Source organism: Rhipicephalus microplus, chromosome 10 (assembly GCF_043290135.1).
Source record: "Rhipicephalus microplus isolate Deutch F79 chromosome 10, USDA_Rmic, whole genome shotgun sequence".
NCBI lineage: Eukaryota > Metazoa > Arthropoda > Arachnida > Ixodida > Ixodidae > Rhipicephalus > Rhipicephalus microplus.
The window spans coordinates 10,876,639-10,890,418 of record NC_134709.1 but is presented as its reverse complement, the minus strand read 5'-3'; the positions used below and the strand labels follow the sequence as shown (position 1 = coordinate 10,890,418).

At 47.9% G+C, this 13,780-nt stretch overlaps 1 protein-coding gene and 1 pseudogene across 1 annotated transcript in view; one reads left to right on the top strand and one right to left on the bottom strand.

The window, feature by feature from the left end:
• The window catches only part of LOC119181881 (metalloprotease TIKI2), a 130,194-nt gene that overhangs the window by 92,606 nt on the left and 23,808 nt on the right, over positions 1 to 13,780 (bottom strand). Inside the window, exon 2 of the mRNA XM_037433122.2 lies at positions 11,509 to 11,568. Coding sequence (XP_037289019.2) covers positions 11,509 to 11,568 — 60 coding nt within the window. The remainder of the gene's footprint in view (positions 1 to 11,508; positions 11,569 to 13,780) is intronic.
• LOC119180627 (uncharacterized) overlaps positions 1 to 13,780 on the top strand; it is a 118,595-nt pseudogene that overhangs the window by 85,524 nt on the left and 19,291 nt on the right.

The window sequence follows — 13,780 nt, the reverse complement described above, 5'->3', positions numbered from 1 at the left end:
TATCGATGGTCGTGCTTGTACAGTCGGTGTGAATATAGATCTTAAATTACGTGCGTATGCCCCCCCCCCCCCCCCCCCCGCGTACGCACACCAACATGCACAAAGATGGTTCAATATGGCTAATCTCTACCCCTCTCCTCACCACTGTCCCCTCTTGACAAAACCTGCTTTCATAATTGTATTTGGACGTCCTCCGCGCGTCTTAAAGAAAAAAATTAATAAACGATATCTATTCCACTGGACGCCTTGCGCGTGTCGTTTTTTATATGAACATTAACCGAAAGCTTGCACGCACCTCAAAAAAAAAAAAAACTGCGGTTCAAATCGCCAGGTTGTTACGGCAAACTCTTTTTCCTCAAGCCACGTTGCGCATTCATTGATTTCTGTCTGATGTATACATACGGCTGGTGCGTTTCAATTTCCGCTTGGGTCGGCACTTTTTTTAGTGTTTACATCGTCGCGTTTCCATCTCGCGAGGAACTTTGGAAGTTCTGCGGTGAATAAGCTACGCGCGGACGCATAAACTCGCGGCCCACTATAGCGTAAAAATTCCACGTTGTGCGCCGACCGAAAGCGTCCCTTCTGGTCGCGTACTTCAGGGGTGCGTTCCTCCCTGTAGTTTTTTCTGTCCTTTTCGAGCGCTTCTGTGTTGATGCATGCGTGTGTCCCGGTGTGAGAAAGGTGAACCGAAGGTTATTGTCACGCGGTAGTTACGTTGGCGAAGGCAGCAGCAGACGAGCTCGAGACTAAACTTTTTTTATTTGAGGGAACCTGTGCCCGGCAAATGAAAAGACACAGGTCGCGCGTTCGAATCCCGGCTGTGGCGGCCACATTTTCGATGGAGGCGAAAATTCTTGAGGCCTGTGTCAAGAATACCAGGTGGTCTAAATTTGCGGAGCCCTCAACTACGACGTTCCTCATAATAACTTCTTGGTTTTGAGACCTTAAACCCAAAACTGTTTTAGTTATTATTATTATAGTTGTCAAAGGACAATTTATCAATCTAAATTGATTCACTGTTTCGCATTAGCGTTCCTTCAAGCTGTCAACAGGAGGCATATACGCCTGTCCTCGCCGCGCTGTCAAGGAAGAGCTCACAAACGTGAAAGCCTGCTGCCGCTTGCGACAGCAGAAGCGGGCATGTACCCTTTGCTTAACCACATACCCGTTGGACGCGACGAAACTCTGGCAGGAAGTAAAACGAGCAAGGAACTAGGGAATGCTGACACACACACACACAAAAAAAGGACGACAAAGTAACAGCAAGAGCAAAAAGAAATAAGGAAGGGGCAGCGGTCAAGTATATTGAAGGTGGCGCCACGTTGTGCGGACGTTCTCGCCGGCGTGTTTATTAAGTGGGGCGCGTGCAGGCGCACACTGTTGTGAGCACGCCGAAATGTGAATGATGGAGTGAGTCCGAGCTGAGACCGATATGAGTGGAGGCGGGAAAAAAAAGAAAGATGCTTCACGAAGGTGGAGAGCTGTTCGTGTGCAGTACACACACGCGTGCGCGAACTGCCGGTTATGAAAAACAAAAATATATTAAATCTGCAGGAGTTTAGTTTGCGCCAGAATATGCTAATGTTAGTGCGGCTGCTGTCGCTGCCGTTGCGTTGCAAGTGTGCGAAAGCGACTGACACGACACGGCCCATGCACTCTTTTTGACACCGTTAGAGTGGTGCAGCGTTCGGGACGCTGCATACATTAAAGCTCCGTTCACACCTGCGACTACAGCAACGGTTGCACTATTCGCAAAGCGGCTACTTTGGCTCGGTCGCTCGCTGATATATTCGATATATTCGCTCGCTGATATATACGACTGACACGGCACGGCCCATGCACTCTATTCGACACCGTTATAATGGTGCAGCGTTCGGGACGCTGCTTACATTAAAGCTCGTTCACACCTGCGACTACAGCAACGGTTACACTGTTCGCAAAGCGGCGGCTACTTTGGCTCGGTCGCTCGCCGATAGAGTTTTCAGTCGCATACCCCTGAGCCAATGTGCGCAAGAACAGGATGTCAGCTAATTTTACGGGGCAATGGCAGAGCGAGCCATATGCGAGCAGACGTGAATTTTGCGCTGCGACGGGTTTCGCCGTAAACATTGACAGACGTAAACATTGGCCGCCTTGAGTCTCACTTTAAGGCGAAAGCGTTGGATGCCTCATCAAACGGGAAATTTGACCGTCGGAGGCGAGCGTTCCACCGCGTGGGGGACGATTGACGCAAAAAATTTGCATCACGTGATGCCGTCACCCCATGACGTCGTCATATTATCGGAAAAATGTGTGACGTAACGACATTCCGGATAGTTCCTGGACATTTTTCTGGAAAGCACCGCCTATCTTTTAACCGAGGCGCCGCGCCTCACAACTACCTCCTCTGCCGCCTCTCGCATCTCGCGCCGCCAGTGGAGAAAGTTCGCGATACTCGTGCGTGTCAGTGTGATACGACTTTCTTGACCGGAAAGTGGCGCCATCTGAGTTATACGGTCGGCGCGGTTGGCGACCATTGCCACGGGACGCGAGCATGCGCAGTGGGGGTGTAAACGACATCGCCGACGCCGGATTAGCGGGTATAGGTGACTTTTTCCCTGTTTACAAACACGCACCCTTTATTGGCGTCCTGTTTCTGTTTACCCATGTGCCATAACAGCATCGGTGGGCAAGAAGAGCTCATTTTCTGCACTTTTCTTCTACTAGTCGACAAAATAGATTCGAATAAATGTTTTTTTTTAGCTACTTCAAAATTATAAGAGGTTCTCTTGAACTTTGCGCACGTTCCTTTTTAATTAAAAAAACTAAAAAGATTTTCCTTACCCCTGAAAAAACCTTAACACGTTCCTCCAGTTTAGACGTTAGGAGCCATGGTAAATCAGGTGACCGGAAGTTTGCTGGGGTGCAACGCTTGCGATCTTGCTCCGCATTTTAAAAAATGAAAACACACTAATAAAATACTACCATGCACCCTTTCAGAAAGCGAGACTCAGCTTTTCTTTCGACTGACTGCGTCCCCTTTCTAAACAACGTATGCAATTTACATGTTTCAGTGTTGGTAAAAAAAAAAGAACAGGTAATAAGAAATCTTTGGTAGCACATGTCCGTGGCCCATGACAACCAGAAAACACCGCTTGACTCAAGAAGCTGAAATCAAACGGGACAAGTAAACGCGCACTCGAAAAAGCGCGCAATTTAATAAGGCGGCGTAAGCAGTTTCATGTTTGTTAAATCCAAGCCTGCAGTCCGTTTGTTTGAGGCCGGCTATAGCATCGCCTTGAAGTATCAACACGGCTGTTTGTATCGAGGCAAGAAAAAACATCGGTCTCCGGGAGGTAAAGAGAAAAGAAAGCATACGATATCGGGCGCGCGTTCGTTACTGAAAGTGCGTCTATATACACGGCTCGCCTCGGTATTTCTTCTTCTGCGAGCCCTTTTGAAGCGAAAGGACGCCCTCGGAGCAGATGTTTGGAGGGGCCGCGGCGAATAAGCGCTGAAAACCACCGATCGTCCGCGTTTTTCGTCGCCTCTGTGCGACGACCGTGCCGAAAAGCCGAGCACCGTTCGAGTTCGCCTGCTGTGCACACGCACGTTGCCCCGGCGGTGCCGCTGAAAGGCAAGAAACAGGCCCGTTCTCGGGAAAACGCTTGGAGCGCGCTCTTCTCCCCGCCGCTCGTGAAGCGAGAAATAGCCGCGCTATACGCAAACCTGCGACAACGGTTTGTATGCGCAGTAACGCGGCGCTTTACGAGTGTAACTTCAATGCCCGCCGTGCAGGTCTATAGCGGTTACGCTGCTCAGCTGCAGACCCGCAGGTCGCGGCATAAAATTTTGGCCATTTCCGACGGAGGCGAAAATTCTCCGGCTCCGTGTTCTTAGATTTAGGTGCACGTCAGAGGGGCCCTGAAACACTTTTTTAATTAACCATGGAATGAATTCATTGGAAGAGCTTATTGCTTCACGAATTGAACGCCGCAAAAAAATTTAAAGAATCCGTCCAGTGCGAGTGAAGTTACAAAGGTTTGTCGCATGCTGCAATTGCATTCTCTCTTCTCTCGTCCCCACGAAAGCGCTGGAAGCTAAGCAGGGGGGGGGGGGGATGTCAGGGCCACAGAAAAACATGTAACCACTGTCTTGAGCGCGCCGCGCAGGTATTCCTGGGAGCATTCGCGATTATTTTAGATCAGCTTGAGCACGCAACGCGAACAGTTGAGTGTATTCTAGAAGTAACGCAGTCAACAACGATAAGGCCGTAATCGTCGATGCCACATGTATAAATGCCGACGCGCCTTGCCGCTGAGATTACCGACGGTCAACGTTTGCGATTACAGCGTACGCAGCTTGTACTTTCAATTTTCATTCTCTGGACACAAGTTCGTCCGGTTAATTAAGAGCTTCTTCGTTAATGGTTTTGTGAAAAGGTCGCTCGTAAAACGACAATGTGGATCCGCCGGTAGCCACGTGCATTACCTGAGTGACGTTTTAGGTGACGTCAACCTAATAAGAGTAGACCTGCACGAACGCTTATCGAGGCTTTTATCAAGGCTATATAGGCTTATTATAGCGAGCGCTTTGCTGAGATAATCGTCCAGGGCGGCTGCCGGCGGTGGATGCCCGACCGCTTTCTCCTTCACCGTCACAACAATTAGACAATATGATTGCAAGGTATTGTGAGGAGGGCTTTAAATATTTTGGCCCTGTGAGGTTCTTTAGGGTGCACCTAAATTTAACTGCACGGACCGCCTCCGTCGAAATGCGACCGCCGCGGCCGGGGTCGGGCCCGTGGCCTGCGGCTCAGCAGGCGAGCGCACTAACCACTCTACCACCATGGCGGCCAATATGCCAAGGAGAAATTAAATACATAATTTTCTCTCTCATAGACCACCGCGTGTGCCATAATGACATGTCCTCCCTCCCCCCAGGTGATTAAGAAGTGGGTGACAACACCCTCCGACATCACCCCCTCCCCCCCCCCCTCGCGCACGAAAGGGGTCATTCGGAGTGAAACGTCTCACCCCAAAATTCGACGATCAGCGATTCGATGTTTTAAAAAAATGAGCTTCTAGGTAACTGTGCGAGAGTGGCTTATATCATCTTCGGGAATTGTGCCCCGGAGCAGTCTAGAATTTCCCCAAAACCAAGAAGGGGCAGAACGCCCCGGTTCTGTGGAGGGGCAAATCGAATACGAGCCGTCAATTGCGCGTCGTCTGCTGATCGTCTGCTACGCGCGCGGCACGCAACGAATGCAGGGATTGTACAGCGTCGCTCCATCAATTTTTTTCGGAGCACCTCGGAGCAACGAAAAAACAAAGTTCCCCCACAGGGTGCGCCCTGGTTACCGAAGACGGTTGGTGTGCACCGGTGCGCACCAGGGCGCACTGGTGCGCTTTCTCGAAGATGCCATCAATTATTTTCGTTCAGCAAAATGTATTCTATCTACCTATTTCCTATCTATTCACATTTAACTTTTTCTTCTCGATGGAACATTCGAAGGCGGCCACGTGACCCCATGTTCGATTGAACGAAAATACTTTACTGAAGTCGCCCCGTCGTGGTGGTCTAGTGGCTAAGGTACTCGGCCGCTGACCCGCAGGTCGCGGGTTCGGATCCCGGCAGCGGCGGCTGCATTTCCGAAGGAGGCGGAAATGTTGTAGGCCCGTGTGCTCAGATTTGGGTGCACGTTAAAGAATCCCAGGTGGTCTAAATTTCCGGAGCCCTCCACTACGGCGTCTCTCATAATCATATGGTGGTTTTGGGACGTTAAACCCCACATATCGATCGACTTTACTAAAGTAACCTTCACGCAGTCGCGTAGCCAGGGGGTGGCACACCGGGCCCTTGCCCACCGCTCCGAAATTTTTTTTCATCATGGCGTAAAGAGCTATAAATAACAGGGTTAGTTTTCTTCGTTGGGCAATATATTAATGAGAACTAACGCACAATAACGTCAGGGAAAGTATAGGGGACGTTATTAAAAGCAATCGTAATATAAATGACCATTTCAAGGGGGTGTCCCCTCTCCTCCCTCTTCGTCCGAAAAAAAAAAAGTTTCTGCCCACGCCCCACTCCTGTTCTCACACAGTTGCCTAGCAGCTCAGTTTTACTTCCATTAGAATAGCTGCCGGTGGAATTCTGGGATGGCAAGTTTCACTCGGAAGGATCCCTATGCGTAAAAAAAAATGAGGAAGATTTCTCGAAAGTTGTGAGGTGATTGACGTCTCCTTTTGGCGTCCGAGTGCGGGCAATCCAACACGCTCCGCGAACGAACGACACTAACGCCTCAGCGAAGCCGCACCAGATTGGCGAGCGGGCCTGCTGGTGCATTTCTCTCGAGGCGCGGCAGGTTGTTTATTGACACGCTTCATGCCGGGCCCCTTTCAAGTGGGCCGCGACGCTATTTCGATCGGCAGGGACGAAACCGCGCGTGCTTATCGTCGCGTTGTGCGAGCGTGTGCTCGCTCTTGAACGCTGCAGTCTGTCAGAAGGAGTGAAATGGTCGGACGTCAGCGCCTGTGTATGTGAGCACCACAAACAACGTGTCGGAGCTGAAACCTGTATAGGCTGGCAAAGAGGGTTCGACTTGAATTGAGGACGACGCAGCGAGCGTCGGAAAGAGAAAATTATTGGTGTAGCCTAAAGATACAATAAGAGAGCAGAGTGGGCCAGGGAACAGATGTGTGGTGATGACATCTTGGTCGAAATCAAGAAGAAGAAATTTGCGTGGGCAGGACATGTAGAGCGTAGGCAGAATAACCGCTGGTCGTTAAGCGTTACTGGCTAGATTCTAAAAGGAGGTAAACGCGTGAAAGGGAGACAGAAAGTTAGTTGGGCAGGTTGTATTAAGAATGATTCGGTTATAGCGGGGTCGTGAAACCACAGGACCGGGTTGATTGGTGCAACGTGGCTGAGGCCTTTTCGCTGCAGCGGGCGTAGTCAGGATGATGATGATGATGACGATGATGATGATGATCATCATCACTAGCACAGAAGCCACAGTAACCCCCATATATGCTAACAGAATCCTCGACTCGAATTTCATCCTTTAGTTGAACAAGTTGAGCGCAGCGTGGCTGCTCGACTGAAAATGACGCCGCGCTTTTAAAGAATCACTGCAGATTATCGCTGGTATGCAGTGACTTTTTCTACCTGGAGACGGTGCTCCCGCCGACTTTCTCAAGTCAAGAGGATACGTGCAGTGAAGAAACGTTCTAGACGTAGGAATAAGCCTCCCAGCCACCACTGCCTCCTGCCCCGCCGCGGTGGTCTAGTGGCTAAGGTACTCGGCTGCTCACCCGCAGGTCGCGGGTTCGATTCCCGGCTGCGGCGGCTGCATTTCCGATGGAGGCGGAAATGTTGTAGGCCCGTGTACTCAGATTTGGGTGCACGTTAAAGAACCCCAGGTGGTCAAAATTTCCGGAGCCCTCCACTACGGCGTCTCTCATAATCAAATGGTGGTTTTGGGACGTTAAACCCCACAAATCAATCAATCAAATCCACCACTGCCTCCTGCCTTTCCGCTGCCATGTATAAGCCTAAGCCGTTCGTCGTATAGTTTGAGAAAAGGTGTTACTGAGTTACAGCAATAAAATATATAAGGAAATTAATGCAATGATGTAATTGAACACATTTCCGGAATGACTGCGTTACTTTCCTGCTCTTGTAATTGGTCGCTGTAATTAATTATATTCTATAGGAAGTAATTGTGGTTGTAATCGGATACTTGTCTCCTGTAACGTGGACAGGTCAGCTGCGTATATAATAATTATTACCCCTCCCGTGCAGATGGCATGTCAATCGAATAGCCAGGCTAGCATTTCCGGCATCTACACTTGTTTGCTTGTCTCTGTGTATATATGTGACTGTTAATCTGGGTATGTTTATGTATTTGTTCGTTTGTGTGGCGTGAAATGGAGCTTAGAAGTGTGGCAGCTTGGGCTAGTTGGTATGGCATGACGACAGTTATAGCGCGAGAACAAAACGACGACACAGAGACAAGTCTTTCGTGTCCTTCTTGTCTCTGTGTCGTCGTTTTGTTCTCGCGCTATAACTATCGTCATCGTGAAATGGAGCTTTGCGAATGGCGCTATTACGCAGAACGTCAACATAAAACCTCACCCCCCGCGAGGTGTTTCTTTTTTCTTCTTCTTCTTGATCGCCTCTTCGTTGCTGTGAATAGAAGAGCGAAGCGCAAAGAGGGGACACGCACGGAACGGAAATTAAGCCTCAAGGTAAACGTCGAGATAAAGCCCCCGTGACTCCTGAGAAAGAAAAATTAACGAATGAAGCACAAAAAGAGAAGCTAAGGAGAAACGCGAGCGCGGGCCATCGACGACGCTTCGCTTTGTATAGGGACCAGCAAAGCCGGTAGTCAGCTGTTTTTTTTTTTATTTTTTCCACAGCTTCCAAGTTTTCGAGCCATGTATGAGCATTCTTCAACAGTACATTTATAACACACTTTTTTTCTTGTTTCTTGAAAAAAAAAGTAATAAAAAAGAAAAGCTCCAGTTCTCGAAACCCACATCCATCACAGCTGGGAGACTCGTCGCGACCTGACCTCTGCCGAGTCAGGACCTTCCTGCTTGTGTGTGCATATATATATATATATATATATATATATATATATATATATATATATATATATATATATATATATATATATATATATATATCGAAGGCCACCCTTTCTCGGCGTAATCTCCGCCCAGCCGGATTTGGGCACGACGCCGCGGATTCCGAAGCCCGCGCTTGCCAAGCTGAGTGCTTCGCGTGGCGCCGATGGCAATGGGCAGCATCTGTCTGGATAATCCCGGACTTTGTTGCTTATCATATGATAATAAGATGCGGCAAGGTGAAAAGAGGGCTGCGGGGCTCACCGTGCACCGACAGTACTGCTCATCCCCGATAAATCAGCGCATGATGCGTATAGGGGTCAACAAAAAGAAGGCATTGACAAAATGGTACGTCTGTCAGTGTTGTTTTCCCGTCGTTTCTGTGCCATCCTTTCCATCCTATCACCACCCGTGTGCCTCCGTTTTAATCGCTTCAATGTCGGGGCCATTCAGGGAACATAGAGTTTCAGCAAATTTCAGCTCTGAGTCTCTATTGTGGACATTTGTCTTTCACGATAAATCGTGTTTAGGCGCGTAATACCGTTCCGGGCGCCTGTGTGTGTGTGTGTCTGCATTAGTTTCTTTCTTTGTGTGTGTAGTACATTCGCGCGCATTAGACACGTGTTTTATGAATGCCACTGTCTGGTAATAGACGCTGGGCTTCCAGTCGAGCATCTGCGACTTGTACCTCTCCTATAGTAAGACTGTTCGACTAATAGAACAGAATCGAACGGAACGATAGATGGCAAACGTACTGGTAGTTCCTTGCTCGCGACACAGATGTTCCCAGAATATTTACTAAAGGAAACTCCGGAGCTGCGATCGTTCAGCCACCATGGGAATGATGGGAAGATAGTATACACAAATTTGTCTAACCTTCGTGTTTGCGGCTTCGAACGCACTATAGGGGCTTCGTTTATTTTTGTCCTGTGGCGTTTCTTTAGGTTAAAATAATAGATCATTGCGAACTTCGTGAGCCGTTTTGAATTAGTGAGCTTAGAAAGGTAAAGGTGTCCAAATGGAACTGCTGAACATTAACTGAACTTTGTCTTCCGACAGAGCGGACGCAGGCCACACGGCCAGCCGAAGGAACAAAGTTTAGACAAATCTGCGCACCCATCACACCCATGCTGGCCGAAAGCGACATGTGTTGTAGCTCCTGTGTTGTAGCTCCTGTAAACATTAGCGCTGGAGTTCTCGCTATAGTGCTATAGGAAACTCGAGACCTATACTGCTCGCGGGATGGAACGCTACATTGTGCACGCGGTACCAGTCGCACTATCTTTTTACAAGTTTCGAATAGCTCGAATAAGTTTGTAAACGTATCACTGTAACTACTGCCTGTATTCTCCCGCGTACCCCTACCCGTACATGTCTTTTACTCCATATAACTACCCGTACATGCTACCCCTGTACATGCTATTCACACATGCCGCATACATGCTATCTTCGCGAATTCTTGCCTCTAAAAATCAATACGCTGTTGAAAATGCAGAATTCCAGTTAGTCGAGCATGATAAAAATATAAAACAGCGCTTTAACGCCGCATACAAGAAAGAAGTCTTTCTAGCACTTGGGTTTATTTTATGTGTGCCAACCTCTCAGCGACGTGTGTGTCTCAGTTCTTTCCTGTGTCCTGCGTTGAAGCGCTGCTTTATATTTTTTTTACCATGAAACCTCACCAATTGACTCGCGCAATCTGCTGGTCTTCTTTAGTTGTACATATGTTTTGAGCCGTAACGGTGAATATTAGGCTATTTTATGCATGTGCACCGTGTTCACTTCTATAGTGCTGATTGAACCGTCAAATTTCAAGATCCCCAACGAACTATAGCTCTACATCTGCTTGCAGTAAGTTCTGAAAAAAAAAAAAGAAAACGTCGTAGACTTGTTAGTATAGGACGAGACCGCGGAAGAAACTCGCGCTCGTTTTTTTATAAAACAAGAATATTCTCCTTTTCTGGCGTTACCCAATCACCAGCAGAGGAACAGCGGGAGGCATGCACGGTTGACCAGCCCTAGCCCCGAGCACCAGACACAGCTGGTGAGAAGGGCTAGATTATAAAATAAACCCAGGCCCACGGCTGCACGGACCGAGGTGGCCGCGTACCTATTGGTCTAAACAGCCTGGTCAAATAAGCTTAATTCTCTCTCTTCTTCACATCCGGCAGAACGTTGGTTTCGTGTTCGAATCCCGATACAGAACAAATGGATTTCCTTTGTAAACTTTTGTGCTGCACAGCTTGAACGGGCCGATGACTCACTGGGGTATTTTAGAGCCGGGGCACTGCAACGGCTCGAGCATATACGCAAGTCATTGCGTTCTTTTGTATTGCCCTTACGTGCGGCTGAAAGTACAAAGGAACGCAAGAACGTACGTACGCAAGCTGCATGGGGTTCCAGGCGCTAAAATCCTCTACAGTTATAACTCAATTTAACGAAACTGAGGGGACTCGTGAATTATTTAGTTAAATATTTCGTTGAATCTGGAAGCAAACTATAGCCTATGTGCAACTGTGAGGCGGGGAACTTGAATTTATTCGTTCAATTGGGGTATTCGTAAAACTGGGTTTCTTCAAACAGTTTCAACTGTGTTCCCTTTTATAAATCTTTCCCTACTCTGCGGGTTTCCTCGGAAAAGATTTGACATCTTTTGCGATGCCGGTGTGAAATTCGTTGTATGCGATTCAAACGAGAAGTTGCAATAAACGGGAGAAAAGGCAAAGGGGGAAGACACAACAAACCACGGCACTGATTAGCAACCGAAACTTCATTCGGCGATTGGTTGTATGCAGCTTCGGTTGTTAGTCAGCGGCGTCGGTATGTGTGCTCGCTTCTCCTCCCTGTTCTGCGTCGCTCGGAGAAGGAGCATTTTGTGGCATGATTATAGGCAGCTTACAGAGTTGCAGGATGGCGGTAGCCGGTGCTCGGAGAACTGGTCACCGCTTGAGCCAGGAATCTGCGCACAAGAAGAGAGTTCGAATGGTTTGGCATTGTGAACAAATATTTGCGAGCTATTCCACTCTATAAAGTGGATCACCAACCGAACTGTATGGCACAAAACATAGATGTGATATTAAATAATTTATTTATTTGATGTATGTTCGATACTGTTGACCTTAGATTTGGAGCCAATACAGAAGGCATGATATTCAAAGGCATCGATTCCCATGTACAGTGGCAATCGATGATCAAATCAAATCAAAAATCTTTTATTTTCACCATTTCATACAAAGGTGAAAAAGGGAGAAATGGAGAAAAAGCCAAAACTTCTTCGGCTTGACAAAGCTCCGGTCGCCCAGGCAGACAGTGGTGAAGTTTGTTTCAAAACAATAGAAGAAAGCATGATATGAGGAGGATATGAGAAAGCATGATATGAGGAGCACGAACGAGGAAGGTTGACATGCCACTTTAAAATCAGCACAATGTTACGAGGTTGGCGTAAATTATGCCGTAGATGACTTCCATGTCCTGATTATCATGTTTGCACCTGAAATTTGTGTTTGTCGTCCACTGACGTCACGCAATACCAAATTGGGTATATGTGAATCTAGCGAAACGGCCACGAGCATGCTACGAGCGTAGTACGTAGTCATGTAATACATGACTCGCATGTCATGATTATCATGTTTGAGCGTGTAATTTACATTCGCCGTCATATCCCGTCACGTAATACCCAATCTGGCATACGTGAAGCTAGCGAAACGGCCGCGAGAGCTCTATGAGCGTATAGCATGTAGTCATGTTGGTTTAGAAAAAGTAGTTAACGATTTAGAGCACTAGGTGCTCTACTATGGGTGAGCTGTATGCCGTCCCTGTGACGCGAGAGGCAAATATTGTGATATTGTTTTACATGACACGCATATCATGATTATTATGTTTGAACGTGTCGTTTACCTTCGTAGTCCATTCACGTCACGTATTACCAAATTTGATACATGTAAAGCTAGCAAAATGACCGCCAGCGCACCTTGAGCGTGACGTATAGTCATGACATACATGACATGCATGTCATGATTTCCACGTTAGGTCCTGTCACTTATCTTCGCCATGCAGTCATGTCATACCATAGCAGTCTTGCCATATGTCATGTGAAGAAAAAACCGCAAGAGAGCATGCAAGACCATGACAAGTAAGCCATGACATTCATGACATACATGTCATGATTTTCATGTTATGACTAGTCACTCGTGCTCGTCATACAGTCATGTTATGCCATACTAATTTTGGTATAGATCTCATTAACGAAACGGCCAGAAGAGCTAAATGTCGTAGGCTGCTAGGTAGATAGATACACACAAAGTCGCCGAAATTCGCCAAGAAATGCCTCGCATTTTGAAAATGCTCAACAACCTTTGTGAAGACACGTATCACTTTCGTGGTTCTCACAATCAACTTTTTTTTTTTTGTCAAGCTTGTGTGAGAACGCGAGCTATGCTATCAGCATTAGAAACTGACGTCCGAATATGTAGCGGGGTCTGTGAGTGGCGCACTATATAGCCACGCGACTAACTGTCGAAGTGCGCAGAACTTGGCCACTCCGTCTACAATCGCGTCGTGCATTGCGTGCCTCGATACGCACCAGCTTCTTGAGGGGTCGAGGACATGCATGAGCGCGCATCGGCTGAAGCGACTCAAAAGGTTGCAAAGAGTGGGTGTGTTTTTGTCTTGCTCGTTCTGTTACAAGCAAATAACGCGGAAATTGCCTACTAATCCTAAACTTCAAAGTGGTAAAGCTATGGCGCCAAGCTGAAGTTTTCGTGGCCCGACGACGTCTAAGAGTAACCAATTTGGCGCAAAGTAGTCGCTGATGGCAACCCTGCTTATCGTACAATAAAGCGGCCCTGCTAATATACCCCAACGATTGCTGACAAAAACACGCACTCTCTTGAAGCATAGCCCATGACTTAAAAAAAAAACAAAAAAAGATATGTACTGTAGTTGACCGGACTCTTCGCACAAGACTGCCGGGCGTCGCCTCGTTGACGACCGCAGCTGCTCTGTCGCTTCGGAGGGCCTCGCTTGTTCTTGCCGCCACGAATCCGTGCCCCCTGTCGTCGACTACGGGGTGCGTCAGGGTGCTAAGTTTAGGACTGCGACGCGCAGCACGACGCGCGCGCCATCCGTCAGCGTTCCACGAGTTCCACTGTGCGGAACCCCGTAAAGGCTTG